At 60.8% G+C, this 26,473-nt stretch overlaps 3 protein-coding genes across 3 annotated transcripts; all 3 read right to left on the minus strand.

The window, feature by feature from the left end:
* Positions 1-3,067: 3,067 nt before the first annotated feature.
* GRK6 (G protein-coupled receptor kinase 6) lies at positions 3,068-17,130 on the minus strand. Its single transcript, XM_030957617.1, has 16 exons — positions 17,014-17,130; positions 13,988-14,083; positions 11,400-11,512; positions 11,030-11,107; positions 10,728-10,828; positions 9,435-9,527; positions 9,115-9,178; positions 8,401-8,541; positions 7,534-7,724; positions 6,750-6,787; positions 6,524-6,613; positions 6,231-6,439; positions 5,541-5,678; positions 5,191-5,328; positions 4,917-5,051; positions 3,068-3,382 (listed from the first exon to the last, which is right to left on the minus strand). The coding sequence occupies exons 1-16, from the start codon at positions 17,063-17,065 to the stop codon at positions 3,332-3,334; spliced, it is 1,728 nt and encodes a 575-aa protein (XP_030813477.1). The 5' UTR covers positions 17,066-17,130; the 3' UTR covers positions 3,068-3,331.
* Positions 17,131-20,406: 3,276 nt separating this feature from the next.
* LOC115908617 (alpha-2Db adrenergic receptor-like) lies at positions 20,407-21,672 on the minus strand. Its single transcript, XM_030957353.1, has one exon. The coding sequence runs from the start codon at positions 21,433-21,435 to the stop codon at positions 20,407-20,409; it is 1,029 nt and encodes a 342-aa protein (XP_030813213.1). The 5' UTR covers positions 21,436-21,672.
* A 660-nt stretch (positions 21,673-22,332) lies between these two features.
* On the minus strand, positions 22,333-26,138 carry SLC34A1 (solute carrier family 34 member 1). The gene is made up of 12 exons (XM_030957352.1): positions 25,988-26,138; positions 25,646-25,828; positions 25,155-25,283; positions 24,934-25,077; positions 24,705-24,816; positions 24,418-24,613; positions 24,137-24,232; positions 23,925-24,021; positions 23,528-23,695; positions 23,257-23,373; positions 22,985-23,109; positions 22,333-22,887 (listed from the first exon to the last, which is right to left on the minus strand). The coding sequence occupies exons 1-12, from the start codon at positions 26,091-26,093 to the stop codon at positions 22,333-22,335; spliced, it is 2,028 nt and encodes a 675-aa protein (XP_030813212.1). The 5' UTR covers positions 26,094-26,138.
* Positions 26,139-26,473: the final 335 nt, after the last annotated feature.

A 26,473-nucleotide genomic window follows, 5' to 3' on the forward strand; every position in this document is an offset into this window, starting at 1 on the left:
GGTTTTGGGGGGAGATGTGCCAGATGCGGGTGGGTGATGGGTGTGGGTGCCCCAGCAGGCCGCGACCCCGTCGCCGTTTCCTCCCGCGGGCAGGGTGGCAGGCGCCCGCTGCGGCGGCACACACGGCGCATTGTTCTGCCGGGGGCCGGCCGCAAGGATTTCCTCCATCCCGGCCAGGGGTGACCCGGGCACTCCGGGCGCTGGCAGCCCAGTCCCACCGCAGCTGGGCACGGCGGCTCCGGTGTTCGGCCCAGCCCAAGCACCCCGCTCGCAGCAGGGCCGCAGTGTCCCCCGGCCCCCTCGGCTCTGGCCCCGACTCACCTTGCTGGAACTCAGCTCCTGCGATCCGACCTCACAGCGCGGCCACGGCAGCCGGGCTCTGCCAGCTCGGTGGTTGTGCGGGTGCCCCAGCAGCACCCAGGGCGGGCAGGGGGCTGCGGCCATGCGGGGGGGCCGGGGTGGTCCCTTCAGGCATGGGGACCGCAGGGACGGGGGGCACGGCGGGGCCCACGGGCATCGTCAGGTCGGGGCAAGGGCGGGCGAAGGGAGCCGGGCCTCCGGCCCCGCCAGCGCCGGGGGCCGGGAGCTGCCTTCCCCTTCCCCTTCTCCCCACGGCAGCGGGGGGAGGCAGGCGGGGGAGCGCTCCCCGAGCCACATGGTGGGCTGGAGGAGGAGCCGTTGCCCAGGCAACAGCTGAGAGCATCTTTCACCCCTGAAAATGGTGTGCGGAGCTGCCGCCACAGCCCCACAGCACGGGGCACTGCTCAGGACCCTCACAGCTCTCCTGTGTCCGTAGGGTCCAGATGCACCCACTCCAGCTCTGGACACACACCAGCATCCCCTCACCTGCGTGCTGCTACCCCCATCAAGGACAGGGATGGGGATGAGACACCCCCCAAACGCTGGAGCACCACTGGGCTGGTGGAAACAGGCAGAGCCACTTCCCTGCCCTGCTTAGGGCTAGCCACGGCTCTGTTCACACTCCAGCTCTGCCCCAGAGCCACCCTGAACATGTGAGGCACACGAACACGCTGGTGGCCCCAGGACCTTGGTGCCAGGGTGCCACGACCCAGGCAGTGCCAGGAGGGCAGCACCAGCATCCTGCCTGGTGCGTTGGGAACAGCAATGCCCAAGCATTCCCATCCCCCCGCCTGCCTGCCTTCCTTCCTTTCCACGGCTGCAGCAAATGCCTGGATTTTACCCCAAGATGCCCCCTCTGAGTGTGAGAACTCCTCCTCGGCCCGCTCCCATGGCAACTGTTCCCTGGTTACCCAGCCTCACTTGCTATTCTCATCCCAGTGCAGCTGCGTGCGGCCCCCCCGCGCTGCGCACGAGGCTGTCACCACTGCCACCAGCCCCGGACCCCAAACCCACCCTGTGTCCCCCACCAGGCTGCCCCCTTTGACTGCTTCACCCTTGGTGACCGTTGTGACCCTGACCCCGTGTCACCATGCAGGGTCTCCCCTTGGAGGGGCTGTTCTTTGGGCTAAGGAGCAGCACTCTGTGCTGCCACGAGGTTCCCATTCATGGCGGCCCCCCTGAAGCAGTAATTCACCGTGACCAGAGGGCAGCAGGACTCTGTGCTGGCCCCACAGCACACCTGGGACAGCCCAGGAGGGGCTGTGCTGGGGATGGACATGTCCCAGAGGGGACCACAGCATCCCAACAGCACAAGGCCTCATACCTGCCATGCCCTGACACTGACTCAAAATATGCAGCAAAGACACTGAGGGTATCTGTGATAGTCAGGGCTCAGCCAGCATCAGCCTTTTTGCCCTGGAGAGCAACCCCAGCCCTTCCCTGCAGGACAGGACACCAGCAGAGCCCATGGCAGCCCAGAAACGAGGTCCCCACTCCCCTTCTTACAGCCACCAACCCCGTATGGCCTGGAGCAGGCCCCCCATGACATGAGAGCAATACAAGGAACAGCAAATCTTTACACTTAACAAAAGGTTAAAAATTTAAATACTCTCCAACTTTAGTGCAAGGCAAGCAAATGATACCACAGGTCCAAGTAGGTGCTCAGCCCCCCTTGGGGGCCTGGCTCAGAATGAGCAGAGGCAGCAGCACACGCACGCACGTGTGCACACACACACACACAGAGAAGGGACAAGTTATTGCTCAGGACACAGCTGGGACAAGTGTACACAAGAGGGGACAGGACAAGCTGAATGGAGAGGTGGGCTGATCCCCACGCTGCTCCCCACAGAGGGCTCCTGCCCGTGGGTGCAGGAGCTGTGCTGGCTGCCCAGAGCCCCTGGGGACACACACTAAGCTGGTCCCAGCCCACTCACTTTTGGGTCACAGCTTCACATGACCCCGGGGAGGGACATTCCCTTTATCACAGCTTTGCTCCCTGAGAGCAGGGTCCTTTTTGTGTCTGCTCCTCCACCACTGAGCCGGGCCTGGCGACGGCCACACCTCTGGAACGCACAGGTCCAGAGCTGGTGGAACTGCACTGCCACCACCCTGCAGTGTGCCAGGATCAGACCAACCCTGTGGCCACAGCAGCAGCAGATGCCCAGAGTGGCTGTGTCCAGCTGTGCCAGTGGTCTGGAGAGGGGCTTGGGGTCAGCTCATTGGAGCTGGCAGCACGTGTGAGACGAGGCAGGAGGCAGCAGGCTCCAGCAGACAGGGACACGAGGACAAGGCAGTGACGCTCTGCTGCCAGGACACAATGGGGTTCGCTTTGGCACAGCACCTTCCTGTGCCTCGAGGCTGAGCAATGGACTCCGCTGGAGCCAGGACACCTCAGCATGGCCAGAAAGATGCAGGAAAGATGATTTAGACACCTCAAGGCACAGAAGGCCTCTGTCCAGGACTCCCTGGAACAAAGCTGGGACACTCACTCCTCCCATAGGAGGACATTTGTGCCTGTGGCAGGGTGGGGGCAGTGCAGGCCCCCACCCATAGACTAAAAACCAACATGTGATATGTACAGACCGACATATATAAATATACATCCAACCTGCGGCGCCGCTCGGGCACCGTGGAATGTGTCAGCAGAGCTGCTCCAGCCTGGCCTCGGCCCACGCTGGCACCACCCCTCCCTCCCTCCCTGGGCCCGGGACAGGAGCGGCAGCAGCACCAGCACCATCCCAAGGGGCAGATTTGGAAGCGTCCGGGTTTGTCTCGGGGCTTGCCCGTGGTCAGAGGCGCCTCAACCCGAGTCGTGTGCGGCTGCCAGCCTTGGAATCATCCTCACAGTCTTCACATGCAGACGTATAAAACTGTAAACAAATCCACCTTGTGGGGCCACTGCGACCGTGTCCTTCGGGCTGGGCACTCGGGAGAGGCAGGGGGGTCCCGGGGCTGGAGAACGAGCTGTGCTCTACAGCCGGGTGGGCTCTTCCTCGCTGTCGCTGCAGTTTCCACAACAGTCCTGAAGTCAGAAGGGCAAGGGAAGGGAGGAGGGAGGGAGAGAGGAGCACAGCAAGCAGAGGGTGAGCACGGTCACACAACCCAGCCTACAGCTGCCCTCTGGCAGGGATGGGCCAGGTTCCCTCCCAGCCTCTGTGCAGGAGGGTTACATGGAGGCAAGGGGCAGGAGGGGACCCCCAGACGGCAGAGAACAGTCCAGCTGCATCTGGAGGTTCAGCCCCTGGCAGGCAGACTGGTGAGCACACAGCTGGCTAGCTCAGAAGCTGTGAGAAGCTGGGCTCCAGGGACTGCAGCCACCCAGGGACACAAGCTCAGTGCCAGCACAGACACTCGGCCCCGCTCAGGGCTCAGCTGGCCACGAGAGCAGCTGAAGCCCTTTTTGCTGAAATGGGAGTCTGAGCACGGGGCAATGCCAAACCCTTCACAGTTTCTCAACCCTTCTGTGTGTCCCGGATATCCGGAGAGGAGTGAGGGAAACTTCCCAGAGCCCCCTGGGAGCAGAACTCCCAGCAGCGGCAGTGCAGGGGCAACTTTGGCTCAAGCTGAGGGCAAGGCCTCCCCCACAAAGGCAGCAAGAGCAGGGATGCTGGATTAGTGGCTCAGGGGGCAGTTAGAACAACAAGCAGGTTGTGCTCTGCCAGGGGAAGGGAATAGGCACTGAAGGATAACACTCCTCTTTCCCAGATCTTGCCATGTCCGTGGGCCACCGGGTATTTCCCTGAGCAGAGCAGCCAGGAGTGACTGCTCACCTCTGGAAAGAGAAAACACGTGGGAAATCACAGCTCAACCCCTTCTACAAACAGCTGCCCATCCTCTGGCAGGTCCTGGCTGCCTGGGGAAGGGCTGGGTATCCCCAGAGCTGGCTCTGGCTAGGGCAGCCCACTGAACTTCAAAGCACAACTCGGAGCTTGCCAAGGAGCAGGAGTCAGCACCAGGTGGCTGAGTGGGTCCAGAGCCAACCATGCTGGAGTCCTACAGCTGCACACAGCCGCTGAGAGGCAGCAGCCCAGGCTTTGCCAGGCCTGGAAAGAAGGCAAAGACTGTCCCAGGCAGAGGAAATAGGCAGACAAGCAAGCCCACAGCAGCTGCACGACGTTTCTGTTCTCCTCATCCCTCAAAAGAGCTGCTCTCTGCCTGGCTCAAGATCTGGCAAAGTGCTCTGGGGAGCCCAGACAGCCCATTCCAAGAGCAAGGACTTGTTCAGGGATGGTATTATTCATGTCAGAAGGGAGATGATTTAATATTTTAGAGTCTTCAGCATCCCTCTGCCTGGGTGATTCCAGCATGTTTAGCCAGGACACTCCTTTGCAGCCCCCTTGACTCCCCCAGCATGGGGAGTGCCAGCCAGACAAGGACTGCCTGCAGCCTTGCACAGGTGCCCCTGAAAGCTCTGGGGTCTGGCCAGCCAGCACTAGGGGAGACTGCTCACTGCCCTCTCGTGCCCACCTCCCTGCCAGCCCTGCCTGGCACAGGCAGGAGCAGGATCACTGTTGCTGGGAGACTGGCTGGGGAGGAAACACTGGGCAAACCCTTACCTGTCTGCTAAACAAGCGCTGGAGTAACCCTTTTTTGGGCTGTGGAGAAGGCTGCCCTTTCCAGTCCAGGTCTGGGGGCACTGTGCCATCTGTGCTAAAGACATTCAGCTCCTTAAAACACTCTGTCTCGATCATCTGGAAGAGGGAAAAGAAGGCTGCAGCAACTGCCACATGGAGCCCATCACCGAGGGCCCAGCAGAGCATGAGAGCAGTGGGGACACCACAGGGACACTGCCCTTGGCCATGGTGGGCACGAGTAGGAGCAAAGACCCACCTCATTCTGCCAAGGAATGGGCACACTTCCTGTAGCAAACTTCTGGTAAAAGTCGTTGTCTGTGGGCTCCAGCTCCACCCCTTTCACCGTGGAGAACTGCTCGATGTCCAGCACATCCTTGCAGTAGATGGCCTGGGGCTATGCAGCACAAAGATTGCTCTAATGTCAGGCTCCACCTTGATGCCACCACCTCCAGCTGTTGCTCATGGCTAAGCCAAGGCCACCTTTCCCTGCAGCCCAGAGCTTGCTGGACCCCTGTTCTGCCAGGTCCAGGGAGGGGGATGGGCCCCATCTCCTCATGCCAGGGCTCCCTCTTTCCTTGGCAAGGTCAGGAACAGATGGGCACTTACATCTGGCTTGAAGGGAGGGTCCAGCATGCCTGCTTCCAGCCTCCTGAAGTTGAGGTGCTTGAAGAGAGGGTGTTCCTTCACCTCCTTGGCTCCAGCTCCTCGGCACCCCAGGCGCTCCAAGGGGTCCTTGCACAGGAGCTGTGACACAAAGGAAATCAATGTCCAGGGTGAAGGGTGCTCTGTGCAGGAGCAGCCCTGGGTTCCTGCAGTGTGCTCTAGGGAGAGCACAGGCTGGCTAAGCAGCTGGGCAAGGAATGAAGGCACTTTGAATCCTCCTGTGCTGCCTTATCAGGAACAAGGGAAGCTGGTTGTCACCTCTGCAGGGAGCAGCCCTGGTGTTCTGCTGCTGCATGCACAGGAGTGGTGGGAGTGAAGGGACAGGGCTGCATGGTGCAGAAAGAAGGGACAGGGCTGCACAGCCACACCATGGTGCAGTGAAGGGACAGGGCTGCACAGCCACACCATGGTGCAGAGGGAAGGGACAGGGCTGCACAGCCACACCATGGTGCAGTGAAGGGACAGGGCTGCACAGCCACACCATGGTGCAGAGGGAAGGGACAGGGCTGCACAGCCATACCATGGTGCAGTGAAGGGACAGGGCTGCACAGCCACACCATGGTGCAGAGGGAAGGGACAGGGCTGCACAGCCACACCATGGTGCAGTGAAGGGACAGGGCTGCACAGCCATACCATGGTGCAGAGGGAGCGGGCGCAGGGCGAGAACTTGTCCGAGTACTCCTCCTGCACTTCCTTCACCAGGCGCTCCACCTCCTCCCTCTTGATCTTCTTCTTGCGCTGCTGGAAGGGGGACTGGCCCTCGATCATCTCGTACACCAGGCAGCCCAGAGCCCACCAGTCCGGGCTGAACGTGTAGCGCTCATTCTTCACCACCTCCGGGGCTGCGGGGAGCAGGGTGAGGGACGTGTGAGGGCAGGGAGAGCACATCTTTGGAACCACTTTTTGCTTAAAGAAGGGTCACTTACCCATGTAGCCAACTGTCCCCACCCGGCCCTTGATTGTTTGGCCCTCTGGCACATGCACAGCCAGGCCCAGGTCTGAGATACGGATGTGACCTGCATAGAGGAGGGGACAAGTTAACAGGAGAAAGTCAAGGGGCAGTGTTTGAAGCTGCCAAAACCACAGGGTAACCCTGGTTCAAGCAGAGTAAGAAAACCTCAGGCTCACAGCTCCTCTTGCCCCTGCACTCACCATGGTCATCCAGTAGTATGTTCTCTGGCTTCAGGTCCCTAGGACAGAAGGGACTTGATTAGCAAGAAGTCTGCCGTCAAAGCAAAGGACACGAGCAACAGCCACATCTCAACAAGTCACAGATAAGGATAAGCAACTTCAGGATGCAATGCCCCTGCCTGAGGCACAGATAACCTTCCCCTCACCCTCTGTCCCAGAGCTGACCCTGCAAGCTCTCCCCTCCTGGGCAGAGAGGTGGAACACAACAACCTTCAACCCTCTGCACTGAGCCCAAGGATGGTTCCCTCTTAGCAGGAGCAGAACTCAGTATGGAGCAGAGGCTTCTCTGCTTATCCTGCCCCAGGACAAGGAAGGACCACAAGGGACTTCCTGGCCAGTGTTTAGCCATGCTATCCTAACACTGCATCACAGCCCTGTGAGTACAGTCAATCCACTTGTTTTCACTCCTCCCCAGCTCTTGAGCACATTGGGGCAGCCAACCCTCCTTTGTTCTAGTGTCAATACTGCCCAGGGAGCTCAGTGCCTGCCCTGAGCCATTCTCAGCACGATCACATCCTGTTCTTGGCGATCATTTAGCAGCACAAGGAAGCCAAGCTAAGGTCTCCCTTTCTCCCACAAGATCAGCTTTCTGTTCCTGATTCCTCTCACTCAGCTCTATGCTGCTTTCAAGCCTAAGGTTATTTTGTTGAGCAGACAGACCCAGCTGGGCTGGTGAGAGCAGCAGGAACCCTCTTGCTGCTGCAGGCCCTACAAGCTCTCCCAGCAGGGCCCAGGCAGCACGCACCTGTACACAATCCTCTCCTGGTGCAAGTCCTCCAGGCCACAGCAGATCTCAGCAGCATAGAAAGCTGCCCTGGGCTCCTCAAAACCAGCCTCTCCCATGTGGTAGATGTGGAACTTGAGGTCCCCTCCATTCATGAGGGTCAGCACTAGGCAGAGAGCATCTTTAGTTTCATATGCATAGGCTAAGCTCACCTGCAATTCAGGGCAGAAAGGCTGTTAGAAGACACAGCTGGAACAGGGAGGTGCCCACACTCCCATGGACACTTTGCCACCCAAGCAGCCACTCACAGGCTCAGGGCTGGGCCTTTGCCAGCAGAGGAGGAACTGTGCAAACCCAGGGAGGACATGGCAGCACCCAGCAGACCCAGCACACCCCCAGCTCTCCTCAGACAGGGAGGACACTTCCCCCAAGCCAAAGCTGCTTCCCCCCACGGGCAGGCAGCACTCAACAGCAACACTGGGGTTCATCTGGTGAACCCTCTGCAAAGGGAGGCTCAGGCTTTCCACACCTCAGTGCACCAAGGCAGAGCTCCCAGTCACACAGCTCAGGGCTGGGCTTCTCCCCAGACCACGGTCTGCAGAGACAGTTCTCACTGTTTCCTTGTGCCCCAAAAGTCACAAAGGCGCCTGTAACCCAGATGGGTGTTTGGGGCTGACTCTGGGGGCATTCAGAGCATGTGGTGGAGGCAGTAAAGGTCCTGCCACACCCCAGCCTGGTGAGGGATGTGCAGCCACCAGGACCCTGCACCATGGGCAGAGCCTGCTCCTGCCCCTCCACAGCAGCTGAGGAGCACAGAGGTGCCAGGCTGGCTGGTTGGAGGAAGAATCCAGCATTGCAGCAAAGTGAGAGCAATTCCTATGTACTTACTACAAACCTACTGTTCACTTTTTCCAGGATCTGTTTTTCATTCAGGGCCATGGCTTCTCCCTTCCTCTTTTTGATCCTTTTCTTCTCCAGTTTCTTGCAGGCATACATCTTCCCTGTGGCACGCACTTGGCAGGCACACACCTGGAGGGAGCACAAGGTTCAGCACCCTCCCATTTCCAGAGTGGGGTCTAGGTTCTGCTCTCAGGAAGGGGCACAGGAAGGCAAAGAAGCCCATTGTCAAAGCAAAGACACAGTGACAGCTCCAGATGTTACAGAGAAGCAGGAGCCAGCTCTAATGCCTCAAACACCTTTAGCAGCACCATAGCTGGTGCATAGGAAGACAGAAGGCCACTCTATGAACAGAAGGAAGCCTGGCAGGAAGTTTTCAGGAGTGCAGTTTGCCCTGTTGAGACACAGGGAACAGACCTGACTGCCCAGTTAGCAGTAGGTACCACAGGGTTCGTGCCACCAACCCCACCCAGCACCTCCCACACCTCCAGCAGCTGGACTCTCTGAGCTCCTGCCTCTCAGGGAGAGCTGACAGGTCACACAAGGCCCGAAACACAGCCCAGCACAGAGCCCCACAGCCAGCAGCACCTGCCTCCAGGTGCTGGAGCAGCTGGTGGCACCCTGATGGCCAAGCCAGGCCTGCCTCTGGAGCAGGCAATGGGGCTGCCTGGTACCCTGAGTGCAGAGGAAGCAGTGGTTACTCACCTCCCCAAAACCGCCCTTACCCAGCACACGGTACTGGCGGAAAGTGTTTTTGGTCACTGGCTGCCTGTGAGGGAAAGGAAACCAGAGTGAGATGTGAGCAGTGAGAGGGCTCCATGCCCTGGCCTGACAGACTGTGGCTCACCCCAAACCCCTGCCCAACCCAGCCGTGCCTCCCCACGAGGCTGGGGCTGCTGCTGGCGCCAGTAAAGGGCCCTGAGGGGCAGCAAAGGCTGGGCCCAGCATGAGAAGGAGCCCCAGGGAGCCCTGAGGCAGGCTGTGTGAGGAGGGTGCAGGTTTCCCAGAGGTGAGGGGGGCGTTACCTTTCCAGCCATTTCCACTGCAGGAAGCGGTTGAAGTACAAGCTGTCGAGGTAGTCGGCAAAGGGAGCCACGCTCAGGTAGTCGTGGATAAGCCTAGGAGAGAGCAGAGCCAGCACGGTTCCTGAGAGCTGGTCACAGCCCTGGAAAAAGCCAGCAGCCCCAGGAAAGAGGAGGTGAACAGCCCCAAAAGACTCTGCCATCCCTCACCCAGCCTGGTGCAGAATCACCCACACAGCCCCGCTCCATGCTAAGCCTGGCGCAAAGGAAGGTGCATTGGAGGTACCACTGTGACAAATGCAGCACCCTGGGACCCGGCTGGCACTGCTAATTGTGGCCTCTTGGCATCAGCCAGGGCTGCAGGACAAAAGGGGACAATGGGACTCTGGAATTGCCCCTCTGCTCACAGGGCAAACGTGCACACAGGCTGTAATCAGCTGCTAGCAACATTCAGCAGCAGGCGCTGAGCTGTTCACTATCAGTGAATATCCAGCACAAAAGGCCACAGGGGATCCTTTGGAGAGCTGTGCCAGGGCTGCCCAGCGGAGTGAGGAGCCTTAGACACAGTGTCTAGACTGGGAACACGCATCAAGGAGAAGCGGATGGGCTCTCCCCTTTCAGAGCCTGCCAAGAGCAGGCAGGGCCCAGCCCGGAGGCTCTGCATTCAGACACGACTCTGGTTACCACACACGGAGCTAACGCTCCCCAGAAGACTGCAGCAAACATGTTGCCACAGCCCTGCTCTCAGTGAGGCAACACACTCCAGCTACTGTGCAGGGAGGGGTGAGGCTGCAAGCCTGGCTTGCCCAAGAGCTTCCGCTTCACACCCAGAGCCAGGACCTCGGCCACCGCTTCTGTGATGGGAACAGAGGTGACCTTAGAGCCCTGCAGAACAGCCAGAGTGACCCAACCACAACAGCCACTGCTGCAGCAGGCAGGACAGGACAGCTGGCACACACTATGGGCAGCTATGGGCTCAGCTCGGCAGGAGCCTACAAAATCCTGGCACAACACTGGGAATAGCATTGGTACAGGGTCTTCTCAAATGGCAGCTCCAGCTGGGAGGACTGACAAAGGTTTCTGCAGCAGCTTGTGGCTCCCAGAGCCCTAGATATCCTTGTACCTGCTTTTCTGGAGCTGGGCTGCAAACTGCTGGCCCAAAACTCCCCAGGCTCCAGCCTCAGCAGCAGCTCTCTCTCTCCCAGAGGAAGGGACCACGGGGCACAAGGTGAGTCAGCTGCAGATCATCCCCGTGCCATGTGTGACCTGCAGGCACAGCCCAGCTCTCCAACTTACTTAGTGCATTCCTTGAAGAGCTCCTTGGAAGGTTCCTGCTCCAGCCTCTCACAACAGGCATCCACCAGTTGTGAGGGAACTTCAGGCACGTGGTCCTTACTCTGGGGACAAAGGGACGGAGTCAGAGATAGGGAGCAGAGCACAAGGGTCCTGCATTAGGGTCAGTGGGCAAAGCAGCATGGCAGCTTGTGAGGTGGTGGGGTGGCTCAGGGTGTTGGCTGTGGCAGGACATGGGCAATGTCAGCTGCTGGCTCTCCAACTGTTCTACCCTTGCAGGCAGCAAACACAACCCTCTTACTCACGTTTGGCTTCAAGTACTTTTCAATCAGGTGCTGCCCACATTCCTTCCTCTTCTCATCTGGAGCCACTTCGTACCCTGCCTGGAGAGAGCAGTGTGAGGGGCAGTTCCAGTCGTGCTACTGGGCAACAGCTGTGGAGCAGCAACACCCTCTGCCCAAAGTTTCCCACGCTTTCCTTGAAAACCAGATCCCCAGCAAACATCTCCCTAAGCAAAGGCCCAGCCCTATCTGGGCTCTGACTCATGGGTTTTTCCTACAGGAAAACCCTATTGCCCAGAAGTACCTGCTGGAGCACCCAGCCAACCACTTCATGCCCAGGATGTCAGGAACATCCCCGCCTCCCCCAGTGAAGCCTGATGGGCTCTGCTCTTACCACAGCATCCAGGAACTTGACGCAGCGCGCGAGCTCGGGGCGCGTCTCGCAGAACTGCCGGAACAGCATGTGCCCGATGGGCTGCTTCTCGCACAGGCTGTGGTAGTCCCGCTCTGCAAACGAGGACAAGGTCACCCCAACAAATCCCAAAGGAGCAGTCCCAGCCCAGGCAGCGCTGGGGGTACTGTGACTCCTCAGCTGGGCTGCTGACAGGTGCCACCAGCCTGAGACGCCCAGGAGAGTGAAGGGCACCCAGTGGGACAAGGGACACTGCTGAGGTTTTATGTTCCCCTGTGGAAGATGCTCTTTCCTGAAAGAGGATTGACCTGCTCCTCTGTTCAGCCTGAACCTCTTAGTTCCTAGCAAAGGACCTCCATATCAGCTGCTTGCCTAAAGGCTCTCTTCTCTCTCCATAGAGATCGACCAACTACTCCAGACACACAACTTTCCTTGGAACATGAGGAACACACCAAGCTTATCTCAAGGCAGATCTTCCAGGCCAAGAGTTGTTCTGATGACTCCTTCAAACCACTTGTGTTCCCAAAGGCCCTGCTGGAAGCAGCAGCATCAAAATGGGAGGCACCATTCCCACAGATGCCTTGCTGATGAGCACACAGCAGCCAGAGCTCCCCTCTCCATGGGACAGCCACTTGCTCGTACATCAACTCCTGCAGATTCCTCCTACCCCTCTCTGAACTCTGGCAGCCCACGCACAAACACCTTTGACTATCCAGAGCACTTCCAGTTCTCTGCTTTCTTCCTCCCCTTCCACTCACGAGACGTCTGATCCCAGGCCAGAACACATTTCTGTGACAGCCACTGCCACCAGGGCTGCCGGCAGAGCAGATGTGCAGCCACCCAGGGGATCCCAGCACTGGGTACTCCCAGCCTTCCCCTCCCTGTGCAGCAGTTTCTCCCGAGGAAGCTGCAGCTTCCTGAGGGTGCAGGAGAGTGCAGAGCCAGGCGGGCTGTGCTGGGGGAGGAGGTGGCCTCACCAGCTCCGCCGCACCAGCCGGTTTCCTCGTGTCTGCAGGGGAAGGAGTTCCCTTCAGCTGGGGAGGACCAGAATTTGCTGTCGGTGAGATCAGAAGCTTTCAGCTGCCCTGGTCGCTGCCCAGGCTCACACGAGGTTACTCCCTGTGGTCAGGGCACAAAAAGCTTAATTCTGCAATGGGCAACCAGCCCACGGTGCCCACAGTCCTGCCAAGACTCTGGAATAGGAAAGGAATGCCTTTCCAGAAACTATGAGGTGAAAAGAAAGACGCCCCAGCCAAAGAGTGCCCAGGCACAAGGAACAGGGTCATCTCTCCCATGGGAAAACCAAGAGAAACTGCTGCCACCTGGGTCAGAGCACTTCTCACGTGCCTCTCCAAGGGGAAGTGAGACACGAGTGGTGACAGCCAGTGGCTGAGAGGGACTTGCTTCCCAAATCTTCACAAGGCCACTGTCCCAGATAGCAGGACAGCAGACACGGAGACCACCAGCACTCAGCACTGGCAAACGGTGAAGTTCAGTGCTGGAAAAAATCATCAGAGTCACAGGAAGGGTGGCTGCAGGCACAGGGTGCACAAAAGCTCAGGGAAAGCTCTGCTGAGAGCACTGCAAATCAAAGAAGGGATTTGGGTGGTCAAGATGGGAGCTGCAAGGAGAGCCCAAGCCTGAGCCCTGTTCAGCCCTCACACCTTGCTCCAGAGAGGCAGCCAGCAGCAAATCCAAGGCTGGAGTCACCACACAGTCACTCTGGCTGTGAAGGCAGCTCCAAGAGATGGTGCATGGGTTGTGTGGCAGAGGGAGGTGGGGACAGCCTGCACTGGGCTGCTGTGAACTTGAGGGTTACAGTGTGGATGAGTGAGGTTGAGGTTCTCCAAGCACTACAGTTCCATAGGGCCCAAAGAACTGCCAGGACTGGAAATCCTGGGCAGGGCAGAACTGGGAATTTGAGCGGCAGAAACCTCCCAAACCCAATGGTTTCAGTGGCACTGGCTCTGAAACAAGGCCAGTGCTGTGCCACTCTCCAGCTGGCAGCTGAATCCGGATTGAAAACTTAAACAAGCCCTCCTCTTCTCAGGAAGCAAAGCATTGGCACCCTCTGTGCCCCAAAACAATTTCACATGATCTCAGGACCAAGCCTGCTGCACAAACAACATTAAAACCATGAAGAGTACAAAGTACAGAATGAAAATGACAGGCCAAGCCCTGCTCAACGCCAGTTCTCATCCACTCCACACAGCAAGAACCCAAGTTTACTGCTTGAATGTTAGAAGCTGAGCTCTGTGGAGCTGAGCTGAATCCAGCCAGGGAGAACAGAGAACATTAGCAGGACCTTTGTTGTTTTTGCAAAGGCACCCCAGAGTGACACTCCAAAACTCTGCAGCATGGAGCGGGTCTGTATGACACAGAAGGTGATGTTCCCCTAGCGAAGCTCATCACAGCCTCCCCGGTGTGTGGCTACATCATCAGCCACTTATCCACCCATTATTTCTTCCCTACACTTTGAACTCCAAGTAATCCAGGCTGGGATTTGCCCTGTTGTATGCCCCTGACACTCAGCTTGGGGTGCACTAGTGCCACCCAGCCCTGCATCTCACCCAGGGTCTGCCGAAGGTCCTCGCAGAGGCTGATGTGGGGGAACTGCAGCATCTGGCGCCATTTCTTGCTCTTGCCTTTCCGGTTTCCTCCACCACCTGCAGGGCACACAAAATCAATACCATGAGTCAGGAAGCAAAGGTGTCTGACTGCACCCCAGCCTTGCCTCCAAGTCCAGGCAAGGAAAACAAGACGTGGTAACACCATCTCCTGGCGGGACCAAAGTGTTGGAGCCTCAGCTGGAAATGGACAGACCAACCTCTGGCTGCTGAACAAATCCCAAACAAGAACTTGAAGACCTTTCATGATGGGAGAATCCCACCAGTGTCCACAGCCACAGCAGTTCTTGGCTCCCAGGCCTGTCCCCAGCACCTCCGCATAACTAATCACCCCTCCAGGCCATGCCTTGCTTGGTGTGAAACTCTTCCTGCTGCAGTAATGCCACCTACTCATTCCAGACTGATTGCTTACTCCAGGGAGGGGCTCTCACATGGAGGACATGAAGCTGGGAGACAGGAATTCCTGCTCTAATCCTGCCTCCACAGACAACTCGCTATATTGCCTGGGGCTCATCGCTTCAGTTTCCCACCTCTGAAGTGGGGACACTCCCACCTTTCTCCAGAGATAAGCCAGCCTCAGAAAATCCAGATCCAAGAACCAGGTATTACTCCAGCTTCAGCTGCTGGAGTAAATGCCCAGTGCTGTAGGACAGGTTGGGAAAACTTCTAGATAGACCAAAAAATTTACATCATAGCAAGCACTCAGTACCGATTGCTGGGATCAGCCAACCTCCAGGGATTGCTTGCCCAGTGCCAACACACACAATTTCCCACCTCTGTCTGGAAATTCATTAAATCACCCTGCCAAAGTGGTCGGGCCAAGAGTTGGGCTCAAGGCCCAGCCTTCTGAAATCACACAGGGGTTGAACATAATTTATCAGCTCTTGAGAAACACTCTCACAACACTTTCCTCCAGTGCAGATGCAGTTCAGCCCCAAACCCCAGACACAGCAGGAGGCCCCGCATGGAGAACCAGGTGGGATGGGGCCATCCTGGTCAGCCCCAGGTGGTGCCAGCCCCAGGTCCCAGCCCCTGGCACGCCGTGGGTCCCTGCACTGCATCTGCCCCGCAGCAGCAGCAGCAGCTGGGCCACACGATTGTACAAACTCAGGAAGGAAGTGACTCAAGGGTGAGCAGGGCTGGAAGAAACCAGCGGCGCAGACACCTTCGTGTCAGCCACAATGCAGCGGATGGGGGCAGCGAAACGAGGGCAGGGGAGGACAGGCCATCCTCACCCCAAGAGAGCTCAAGGAAAGGCAGAGCAAAGCCCCACAGCACCCGGAGGTTGCATTTCCTTGAGTTGTTTGCTTTGAAAGGAGGCTCCAGCGCGGTTCTCCCCCGCCCTCCCAGCACTACAGAGGGGAGCTGGGCTCCTGCACAGCAACCTCCAGCAGCCCTGGCCTGGGGATGGGGCAAGGGGTGGGCTGCCTCCACCCAGAGCTCAGCAGGAGCAAGCTTCAGGGCTGGGTGGTGGATGAGAGCTGGTCTGTTGTCCCTCGGTCAGGGCAAGGGGGACAGGGATCCTCCACCTGCCCTGGGCCAGACCAAACACAGGGCACGGTCATGCCGTGGTTGGTTGTCAGCAGCCCCACAGCACATTCCAGCTCAGCTCTGCACTCCCACACCAACCTAGGAAGCTCCAAAAAGGCTGGGCTGGAGCGAAGAACCCAGCCCTGTTGGTTCTGGCCTGCAAAGCAGCTCTGTCCTGTCACAAAAGCTGTCTGAGCATACCCCAGTGGCCACCACGGCCACCCAGCCACAGGTGGGACAGCCACAGGCAGGCAGCATGGCACCTGTGGCTCTCACAGCCCCAGAACCACCTGGCACAAGGGTGACACTGGGCTGCTCCTGCCTGCAAACTGCAAACAGGAGCAGCAGCCGCCCAGCACCTCGTGCTGCATCAGTGCCAAAACTCCGTTCCCCAAGGGCACCACAGGAGCCAGTCTCTCTCTGGGTCACTCTGTGTGAGGCTGGGCCCCGTGCCTGGAGGTCACAAACCCTGCTGCTTTTTGAACCAAACCTTGCCATTATGAACCCGAACGTCACGGTCCACCACGGTCACTGTGCCAGGAGTACTTACACTTAGCCTGCTTTTCGAGCAGCTTGGGAATGTTTCTGCCCGTGCAAATCAAATTCCGCTGCTTTTTGCTCCCACAAATCTAATCTCCAAAGCCCTCTAACTGGATTTCAGCGGGTCTCTCAGGCTCCAACATGGCTCGGTCTGGCCAGCTGCACACCACAGAGCAAGGGGGAGCGTGTTTCCCCAGCACAAATGGGATTTAATGAACCCATCGATGCCCGGCCGGAGCGGATCTTCTGTGCAAAGGACCAGGTTCCTGTGTGACACTTCCCATCCCCTCCTGAAGCTGCTCCCCTGCATCTTCAGGACATCCCTGGAATTCAGCGTGTCCCGGGGCAGCGGGAGCGCTGGGCCCGAGCAGAGCTCCGGGAGCCCCGCGATGGGGCCGGGACAGAGCTCCGGGAGCCCCGCGATGGGGCCGGGACAGAGCTCCGGGAGCCCCGCAGACGGGCCCGGGGCTGCTGCGAAGGGGGCGGACGGGACGGGCGGGGCTCCCCGCCGCAGTTTCGGGATCGGCCCGCGTGTGGGAAGCAGCATTTACCGGACTGAAATCAACTTTTTTTTCCTCCTACGGCACCCAAAGCTGCCTGTCCGCTGTGCCGGGGGAGCTGGAGCAGCCCCGGGAGCGGGCAAGGCGGGAACGGACGGGGCGATCTACACCGGAGAGGCGGCGAGGCCGCCCGGGACGGAGCTCAGCACCCCCAGAGGAGCACAGCACCGGACGGGCGAGCCGAATGCCCGTGCCCAGCCCGCGCCGCCACCGCCCCGCTCCCCGCCAAGGCCGCGATGCCCCGGGAGGGACCGCCCCGGCCGAGCCCCGGGGCGGCACCACCGGGGCCCGCAGCCCGGGCCTGCCGCCCAGCCAGCTCCGGTGCCCTGCGCCGCTCACCTTCGCGGGCCTTGAGCAGGACGGTGTTGGCGACGATGTTCTCCAGCTCCATGGGCCCGCGGGCGCCGCCGCCTCCCGCCGGCTCCGCTCCCCGCGCTCGGCCCGCGCCCGCCGCCCCCCGCCGCCGCCGCCGTGCTCCGCCCCCCGCGCCCCACCCGGCCAATGCCTGCCCTCGCTCCTCCCGCGCCGCGCTCCCATTGGCCCGCCCCTTCAGGAAGCTCCACCCCCTCCGCAGCACCACCGCCCTCCAGTTGGCCCCGCGAAGTGCGGCGGGCGGGGCGGGGCCAGAGTAGTGACGTCATCCGGCGGCCATCGGCGAAGCTCTGCCGGGACGAGGGGGCGCGCGCTGATTGGAGGGCGAGATGTCACTCAGGGTGCGCCGCGAACGGATTGGCAGAGAGTCAAGGACGCCCACAGGGAAAGCCCCGCCTCCCACGTCATCTGATTGGGTGTGGGGCTGCCACTCAGCCGTAAAACGACTTATGATAGGCCGGTCTGTGAGGGTGGGGCCGAATGGTTGGATATAAATTAGCGACGGGCTCAGGAGAAGTTGAGGTCCCGGTCCCGGTCCCGGTTCCCGTGGTGTGCTGTGCTCTCCTGTTCGAACCGGTTGCGTGTTTAGGGGAGCCTCCCCACCTTCGCAGCCTCAATAAAGCCCGAGCAGCCACGCGTGTTTCCCCGATGTCTCGGTCCATCCCGGTCGCGGGATGTGCTCCGGTGCTGAGCCCCCTTTCCGTGGTCACCGCTGCCGTGGTTTGGCTTTTCTCATCCCCCAGTGCAGCTGACCCATGAGCTGTTCTGGTGTTTGAGCTCCCACCAAGTTCTTTCCACCAATTATTCTCTCTAAAAGCCATTTTTTAAAAACTTACACCAAAATTAGCAGCAGCGTTACCCTGTCTGAAGAAAAGCTGTGCCATGGGAACCTTTCCCCACCTGCTCCCCAGCACACCTGGTTTCCCTGCAGAGCTGGCCTGTACTCGAGCATCCCTCGATGACCTGTCACTCACCTGCCCATCTCCCTGCCTCTCCTGCCCACAAAAGCACTCCTTAATCTTACACCAGGTGGTGTCTGCCCTGCTTTGTGCTGTTCCTGGCTTTGGGGTGAGGACATCACCTCTGCCTTCCCACGGCTTCTATCCCTTGCTCCAGCCCACGGGAGATGTCTCAGGCTGCCCCAGGTGTGAGGCTGGTTCTGGCCAGGGCATGCAGGAGATGATGGGCAGGTCCCTCCCCTGGTGCCTGTCAGTGGCAGCCTGGGCCCACGGCAGGAGAGATTTTGGGTTCATGTCCTCAGGCTGTAGTGAGGATGGTAATACCACAAATTACTCCAAGCACTCACTGTCTGTGCGGTCAGTACTGCTGTGCCCTTCAGCATCCACTGGAAATCAGATGTCACATCTCCAGGGTACGAATCTGCAGTGATTAGGAGGAGGAGGAGGATGCTTTGCCCTGCCACACCTTGGGGGTAATTTCTCTGTCACTGCATGGAGGGATGAGCTCATGGTGTGAGAGCTCCTCTTTTAGAGCTGCTTTCCTTCCAAAGCATGTTTATTTTGAACTTAAAATGAGATTACTCTGTTTTCATCCATTTCCAGCATTAACCCTTGGGTTGCCATTTTCTGTTTCCTCCCACCTGGCATTCTGCAGCTGGATGGGATGGGGGCACTCACATCATGGGACATCACCATTCCCACCACTGGCAAGGCTCATGGACAGCGGGAGGCTGCTGGAGCAGCACCAGTGTCCAGAGGATCCTGATGTCCCCAACAGATCTGGCAGCAGCTCAGGTGGTGGAGCTGCCACTCTGCTTTTCAGCTCTCTGGAGGGAGCTGTGTGCTCATGCCCAGGAGGATGGACAGTGCCTGGGACCCTGTTGGCACCAGGGTGTGTGGCCAGGGCACTGTGGGTGCTGCCAGAGGGCTGGTGCCCCCTGGGAGAACTGACCCGGCCATGTCCCCATTAGTTGCCCTCATCTGGGTATTTTTAGAAGCAAAATGTTTTTTAGTTGTGAGAAGGAGGAGGGCAGCTGCGGGAGGGGAAGCTGGGTGGCAGCGATAGGGCAGCTCCTTCCGTGGGCAGCACCCGAGCAGCTCCAGCCACTGGGGCCGGACCCCTCCGAGAGGCAGCACTGGGACCCACACCAACCCATGGGACCCACCCCAACCCATGGGACCCACACCAACCCATGGGACCCATCCCAACCCATGGGACACATCCCAACCCATGGGACACATCCCAACCCAACCCATCTCAACCCATGGGACACATCCCAACCCATCCCATCCCAACCTGACCCCACTGGGAACTCTGCTGACTCCCAAGCTCACTCCATGAGCCTCCCCACATGGGGCCAGCAGGCACAGAGATGGCCCAGGGATCCTCACTACTGCGAGTGCCCCCGTCCCATCCAGCCCCCCCAGAGCCCCGCTGAGCTGCACCCACCCTGACAGGGGCTGGAGGGGGCTGGCAGGGCCCAGTGTTCCTTGAGCTCCAGCTCCCAGGCGCCAGCAGCTGTTTTTAGCCCAGAGAAAGTCCAATGTTTTGAGATTTTCTATTTTGAGCAGCAAAGCTGAAGAAGTGGAGCAGCCCCTGACCTCCGGGTGTCTGTGCAGAGCGAGGCAGGCAGCCAGGCAGGGTGGGTGTGGGGCGCTTTCTGCCCCCCAAGGGGGATGTGGTTGTCCCTGGGTCTTCCCCCCACAGCTGCCTCTGTGGCCTCTTGCACGTCGGGCTGTGCTGGAGCCTGTTCCCATGCGATCCCATCTCTGACACTCTCCCAAGGGAGAACAGCCTTTCTGGCTCTGGGATGTCATTCCTGCTTTCCCTCCTGCAGCAAGATCCCAGAACAGTCCCCGAGCAGGATGCGGGGTGTTCCACGCCAGATCTGACACCCCTGTACCCCACTGTGGGTACGTGTGTGCCCTCACAGAGCCCCCATGACATAGCACAGCTGGCATGTCCCCAGAGGGGACAGAGGGGCACAGGGCTCGGGCTGGGCTGCTGTGGTGGCACAGCCAGCTCAGCCCAGTGCTGGTGACGCTGCCACGGGGAGGTTTTGTCTCCTCACAGCAGCCATGGGGTCCATCCCCTACACAAGAGAGTGCTGGGGGACACAGACATTCATCTGAGAATGGGGAGGGCTCACTCAGCAAGTTGTCACCACCACTGCTGCAAGGCATACATGTGGGGTGATGCGGGTGACAGAAGGAACTGGCAGTCCGTGCCACTTTCTGGGCTCCCTGGAGGCAGACGCCAGCCCCTGTTTTATTCAATCCTGCATTTCCAGAAGCACCTCCAGCTGCACACTGGCACTGCCATCCAGTGTCTGTGGTGTGGCCAGGCGCTGTGAACGCTGAGCAGGACTGGGGGCCATGTCCCCAGTGTCCCAAGGGGTCCCTAAGAGCGCTGCCGGTGCGGGACGGCGAGGAGCCGTCGGAAGGCAGCACGGAAGTCCCGGTTGAAGAGGGTGTAGATGAGGGGGTTGACGCTGCTGTTGCAGTAGCCGATCCAGAAGAAGAAGTTGAAGAGGGGCTTGGAGACACGGCAGCCCTGCCCACAGAGAGCCCCCAGGCTGTAGGTGAAGAAGAAGGGGAACCAACACAGCACGAAGGCGCCCATCACCACAGCCAGCACGACAGTGAAGCGCCGCTCCCTTGCCCGCACCAGCCGCCGGCGGCACAGCAGCACGCTCTGGTGCTGGCTCCGGCGGCGCCATCTCAGCATCCCCACACCCGACACCTTTCCGTCACCGCTGGCAGGGCATGGAGAGCGGGCAGCGAGCAGGGCGGCCGTGCGCCGGGCAGTCAGGCAGTAGATGCGGCAGTACACGGCCACCATGACGAGGCAGGGCACGAAGAAGGAGGCGGCGCAGGAGGCCAGCACGTACCAGGTCTCCTGGCTCAGCTGGCACTCCCGCCCGCCCGGCCGCGGCCGCAGGAGCGGTGGCAGCGCCACCAGGGCCGCTGCCGCCCACACCGCCCCGATCATGGCCCTCACCCGCCGCGGGCTGCGGCGCAGGTTGAGCCGCGCCGCCCGTGTCACGGCCCAGTAGCGGTCGAGGCTGATGGCGCAGAGGTGCCCGATGGACGCCGTGCACAGCAGCACGTCCAGCGCCAGGTACAGGCTGCACCACAGCCCGCCAAAGTACCAGTAGCCCATCACCTCGTTGGCCAGCGAGAAGGGCAGCACGAGGACGGCCACCAGGATGTCTGCCGAGGCCAGGGACACGAGGAAGAGGTTCTGTGGGGCTTGCAGGGCCCGGCTGGTGGAGATGGCCACCACCACCAGAGCGTTGCCCAGCAGCGTGGCCAGCAGGACGGACAGGGCTGCCAGCAAGATGAGCCCCGTGGCTGCGGGTGAGTGTGGGGCACTGCCGGCGCCGCTGCCGTTACCGGAGGTGTTGGGAAGGGCGCTGGCTGGCTCCATGCTGGCCCGGCCCCTCACGCAGATGAAGCCCCATGGAGCTTTCCCCCACCCTGCTCACCGGTCCCGGAGCGGCTGCGGGCGCAGTCCCGGCATCGCTGAGTCCCCGGGGTGTTCTCCTGGCTGCCACCACTCCTGTGCTGACCCGGTCTGGTGGCGAGGTCGTCCTGGCCCGGTGGTTGCCCGGCTGGGCACGCAGGACGGCGGCGGGGCCGGGAGCACCGAGAGGCTCCCACGGCAGCGCTGCTGGCTCTGCTGGTCCCAGTCCGGAGGAGGGCGGGAAGGGAAGGAGGGAGGGAGGGAAGGGTGGGCCGATATCACTGGCAGGAACCCAAACATCTGTGGGCACTGGGAGAAGCTGTTGTTGCCACTTAAAGGGCTCCCTTCAGGGTCACCACGGCAGGAAGGCTCCAGCCACGGGTGCCACGGTGCCTGGTGCTGCAGGGGCACTGCCCAACCATGCCGAGTCATCATCCTGCTGACCCCAGCTCCTGCTGCTGGTCACTGCAGCAGCCCAGGACCTTGCTTGGCTGTGCCTCGCTCACTGATATGCTGCTGTGGCACACAGTGGGGCACCAGGGACCCTGCCAGCTCAGCCCTTTGGGGACAAGGCAGGGGGAAGAAGATGCTGCCTGTGACAGCTCAGTACAGGTGAGCTAAACCCTGAGCTCTGTAACGTCATCACCATGTGCCCCACAGAATGAGTGTTTGGTGTGTCCCCAGCACAGCTGGGCTGAGCAGTGATGGTGTGAGTGGTACCTGTGACAGCAGGGTTTGCAGAGGAAGGACCCAAAGAGACACACACAGGGGTGTCAGCGCTCCCCCTTTATTAGACACAGCTGAGCAGGGGCAGTGGGCACCTGCGGCCACAGGAGCAGCAGCCCGGGTGAGCACTGCCAGCTAGAGCCGTGTGGCACCGTGCGGGAGCGGGCGAAGGGAGCCCACCCGCGTGCTGGGGCTGGGCATCTCCTCGGGGTAGGAGAGGGCAGGGTTGTCCAGCCCCAGCCTGGCCTTGTCCCGGGGAGCGCCCTCGGGCTCCTCCCAGCCCTCGGGGCTGCGGCAGCGGTCGGTGCAGCACAGCGTGGCCTGGGTGATGACACGGTCCAGGGGCTGCAGCGAGTGCATCCAGGCCGGGAGGAAGTCCCAGGTCTGCAGCCACTTGGGCAGGCGCCCGGGGCTGTGTGCCTGCAGCGCGTTCACCAGCCCCACGAAGAAGAGGAGGCCGAGGAAGGGCGCGCCCACCCCCACCAGCGCCTGCCAGCCCGCCATGGAGATGCCGAAGATGAGGGAGGGCAGCAGGAGGAAGCAGATGATGAGGTAGAGCACGGCAAACCAGCGGTACTTGGCCGTGCGCTCGCCCAACGCCTTGGCCATGCGGATGGGCAGGCGGGTGAAGGGCAGCGGGTACCACAGCAGGATGCCCGAGATGTTGAAGAAGAAGTGGCACAGAGCAATCTGCAAGGATGGCATCCCCATCAGGCCGGGCTTCCCCCAGCCCCTGCCCTGCCCGGTGACCCCATCCAGCCCAGCCATGGCCCCGGGCTGACTGTACCTGGAAAGAGCTGGCCAGCTTGTCCCCAGGGCTGGCCAAGGCAGCCAGGATGGCAGTGGTGGTGGTGCCAATGTTTGAGCCCAGGGTCAGTGGGTAGGCACGCTCAATGCTGATCACCCCCAGGCCTGTAGGAGAGGCACCCTGTCACTCCTGACAGTGCCATCCCCATGCTCTCCCAAGGAGGCACAGCTCCTTTTGTCCCTCCGAGTGCTTTAGCACCCATAGTCCAGGGGATGGCACATGTCAGGGGATGAGGAGTGGCTGAGACTCACCAATCAGGGGTGTGATGGCCGAGGTGAAGACAGAGCTGCTCTGCACCACGAAGGTCATCCCAGCACCCACCACCATGGCGAAGTACCCGGTGAGCCAGCTGAGCGGGTGTGGGAGGTCTGCCAGGGCATGGCCACGGGCATGGACACAAACAGGGACATGGCCACAGCCACATCAGGGCTGAGGGCCAGGGGCAGCCAGGGACAGGTCTGAGGATGGGAGGTGGAGATGGGCATGGGTGGCCATGTGGCACGTGGTCCCCATCCTACTCACCAGTGTTGATGACCTTCTGGATGGCTTTGGCCACCTGCCCCTTGAGCAGGGAGTTGAGGAGTTTGACCAGGAGGATGAGGCAGGTGCAGAGCACGACAAGGGACCCGGCCAGCAGCACCAGCCCCACGGCCAGGTCAGGCAGTGGTGTGTCGGTGAAGAGGTGCTCACCTGCCCCACAGCACGGCTGGACAAGGGGCTGGGGCTGGCCTGGCCCCGCTCACAAACCTGCCCCCACAGACAGCCCCACACCTGGACCCCAGCACAACATCTCCCAGCCCTGCCCCACATCATGGCTCCAGCACTTCTCCATCACATGTGCAACCCCCAGCCCCACTTGAACCTCCCCAGCCCCATGCCCTGTGCCCCAGCCCTGCCCAAGCTCTCCACAGCCACTCACACTTCTTCCTGGTGATGTTGTGAAGGACCTCAATGCCCTGAGTGCTGCAGTGGCCGGGGGATGTGCAGTTTGGGGGGGCAAGCCCCACAGAGGCCATCTGCAGGGAGAAGGTGGGCTACAGCTGGCTCCACAGTGTCCTCTGCCAGCCCTTGCCCATCACCCATCCTCTGTGGGAGTGTTTGGTGGCTCCAGCAGGGCCACGGGCCCCTCACCTGTGGGGTTGCAGGGCCACACCAGACCCGGATGAGGCTCCGGTTGCGCAGGCTCTCGTCCCCTGTCGCGATGCCAGTGATCACAGACTTGTCCAGCTGCAACAACACACGTGTTGGAGAGGCCACCTGGGGGCTAACAGCACCCACAGGCTGGGGACATCTTCACCAGCATGGGGACACCACTGCCAGCCTGGGGACACTGGGATACAACCGCCATCAAAGGGACACCAGTGCTGGGGACATCACCACCAGCCTGGGGCATACATAACAGCTGAGGAGACCTGGATGATGAGCTTGGTGAAGGGCTCTGTGATGATCTTCAGCAGGTCAGGGGCATCTTTCCCACTGCGGATGTTGAAGGTGGCCACAACCAGGTGGGTGACGTGGTGCAGGTACCCACTGACCACCTCCAGCGGCAGCAGCACCAGCACTGACAGCCAGTTGAAGCAGTCGTGCACCGTGGCACCAGCGAAGGCCCTGTGCAGCATGAAGGAGCCCCTTGGTGTGAGGTGGTCCTGAGGAGCAGCCCCCAGCCCCAGCAGTGTCCCCTGAGCCGTGCAGCTCTCACCGTTTGAACTCACTGCGGTCGCCAGCCTGCATGAGGGCCACGATGGTGTTGGTGACCGAGGTGCCGATGTTGGAGCCCATGATGATGGGGATGGCCGAGCGCACCTCCAGCACTGGGGACAGACGGACAGACAGACCTGCTAGCCTTGCATGGTCCAGCTCAGGGTGACCCCATCCAGCCATCCTCTCCCTCAGCCTCAGGTCCCCAGCAGCCTCATGGGCACACTCACACCCTGAGGAGACCATGCTGACGATGATGGAGGTGGAGGTGGAGGAGCTCTGCACCAGCACGGTCACCAGGATGCCCACCACCAGCCCAGCCACTGGATTGGAGAGGATGGCGTTGTCCTTGAAGATGTCCCCCGCCACCTTACCTGCAAGGGAATGTGAGTGCAGGCTGATGGCACTGCCAGTGCCACCAGGTTCCCGGGCGTCCCTGCCGCCCTACTACCTCCAGCCAGCTGGAAGGCAGAGCTGAGCACGTCCAGAGAGCACACGAAGAGGTACAGGAACCCAAACATCAGGGGCACCTTTAGAAGGGAGACACAGAAGGACTGGACCCTGGCCCAGCACCCGAGCTCTGTGCAAGACAAGAGAGAGTGTTAAACTCCTGCTGTGGCATGACCGTGGCTCCCCAGGCTCCTACAGCCTTGTGCCACTCTCATGGCTCCCGGCAGCCCAGGGCCCATGTCCTGAGCTATGCCACCTGTCCCAGGGTCCCCTTCATCTCCTCCCACCCTGGAGTGCCTTGTGCCAGCTGCCCCATTGTCCCTCAGCCCTTCTCACATCACCCCAGGACATTGAGGGTGTCTCCACCAGCACTCCCCTCCCAACCTGGCACCCACAGTCCTGGCACCCCAAGTGCCCCAGGTGCCTCTGTCAGATCTCTGGGGTGTTCCCCAGCCCAGGTGCTGTGAGACCCCCACGCCCCTGGGGTCTCACCTGGCCTCTGCAGCTCGTCCAAGCCCAGCCGGTGCCCCTGCCAGGGGAGCGCGTCCAGCTCGAAGCGCTCGCGGCCCTCGCGCAGGCGCCCGGGGGAGCCGGGGCAGGGGAAGCCGTGCTCAGGGCAGGGCACGGCGCTGACCGTGAAGGGGCAGCCATGGGCACCCGGCAGCCGGTGCAGAGCTGGGGAGAGACAGCAGCTGTGTTACAGCCCTGTCCTGGCAGGGATCTCCCTGCAGAGCAGAGCCCAGCGCTGCCTGGGACAGCGTCTGGCCAGAAGCAGAGCGGAGGAAGAGGAGGAGGAGGAAGAGGAGAAAGAGGAGGAGGGCTGGGGGCACCTACCTTGGGGGCTGGGGCAGTAGGTGAACTGTGGCCCGTGCACAACCCTTCCTCCCCGCACCGGGCAGCGTCCGGGCAGGATGGGGCTCTCGGTCCGGTAGGGCAGCATGGCTCCTGCTGAGGCTGAGCAGAGGTGGCCCCGTGTCACCACAGCTGTGCTGCACCAGCTGCCACGTCCCCCCAGATCCCTGCAGCGCTGGCACTGCTGAGGAGCACCATCCCATCATCTGTTGGGCCGCCAGCTGCTGCTGTGCCACCCCAAGGGCAGGCAGGGCAGGTAGGAAGGGGACTCCTCCTGCCAAGGGCCCGGCTCACCTGGGGCTGGCCAGGCACTCAGGGCAGTGCCACTTCCACATGCCACATCCACGCGTCCCTCCAGCGAAGTGCCCTGTGGGGCACCAGGCCCTTTATACACAGGCCAAGAGCAAAGTCTAAGGAGCCCCGTGTCGCCCCTCGGCTCTGCTGGCTGCTCACCTCCTCCCCAGAAAT

The sequence above is a fragment of the Camarhynchus parvulus genome, chromosome 13 (assembly GCF_901933205.1).
Source record: "Camarhynchus parvulus chromosome 13, STF_HiC, whole genome shotgun sequence".
NCBI classification, from domain to species: Eukaryota; Metazoa; Chordata; class Aves; order Passeriformes; family Thraupidae; genus Camarhynchus; species Camarhynchus parvulus.

Excerpts from the sequence above, each read along its gene's own strand:
- GRK6 (XM_030957617.1), bottom strand. The coding sequence starts at position 17,065 with ATGGAGCTGGAGAACATCGTCGCCAACACCGTCCTGCTCAAGGCCCGC. Across the intron at positions 9,179-9,434 it reads CAGTGGAAATGGCTGGAAAG|GCAGCCAGTGACCAAAAACA; the intron begins GTAACGCCCCCC and ends TTTCCCTCACAG. Across the intron at positions 3,383-4,916 it reads AGCGCTTGTTTAGCAGACAG|GACTGTTGTGGAAACTGCAG; the intron begins GTAAGGGTTTGC and ends TTCTGACTTCAG.
- LOC115908617 (XM_030957353.1), bottom strand. The coding sequence starts at position 21,435 with ATGGAGCCAGCCAGCGCCCTTCCCAACACCTCCGGTAACGGCAGCGGC.
- SLC34A1 (XM_030957352.1), bottom strand. The coding sequence starts at position 26,093 with ATGCTGCCCTACCGGACCGAGAGCCCCATCCTGCCCGGACGCTGCCCG. Across the intron at positions 23,696-23,924 it reads CAACATCACCAGGAAGAAGT|GTGAGCACCTCTTCACCGAC; the intron begins GTGAGTGGCTGT and ends GCTGTGGGGCAG. Across the intron at positions 23,374-23,527 it reads CCAGAAGGTCATCAACACTG|ACCTCCCACACCCGCTCAGC; the intron begins GTGAGTAGGATG and ends ATGCCCTGGCAG.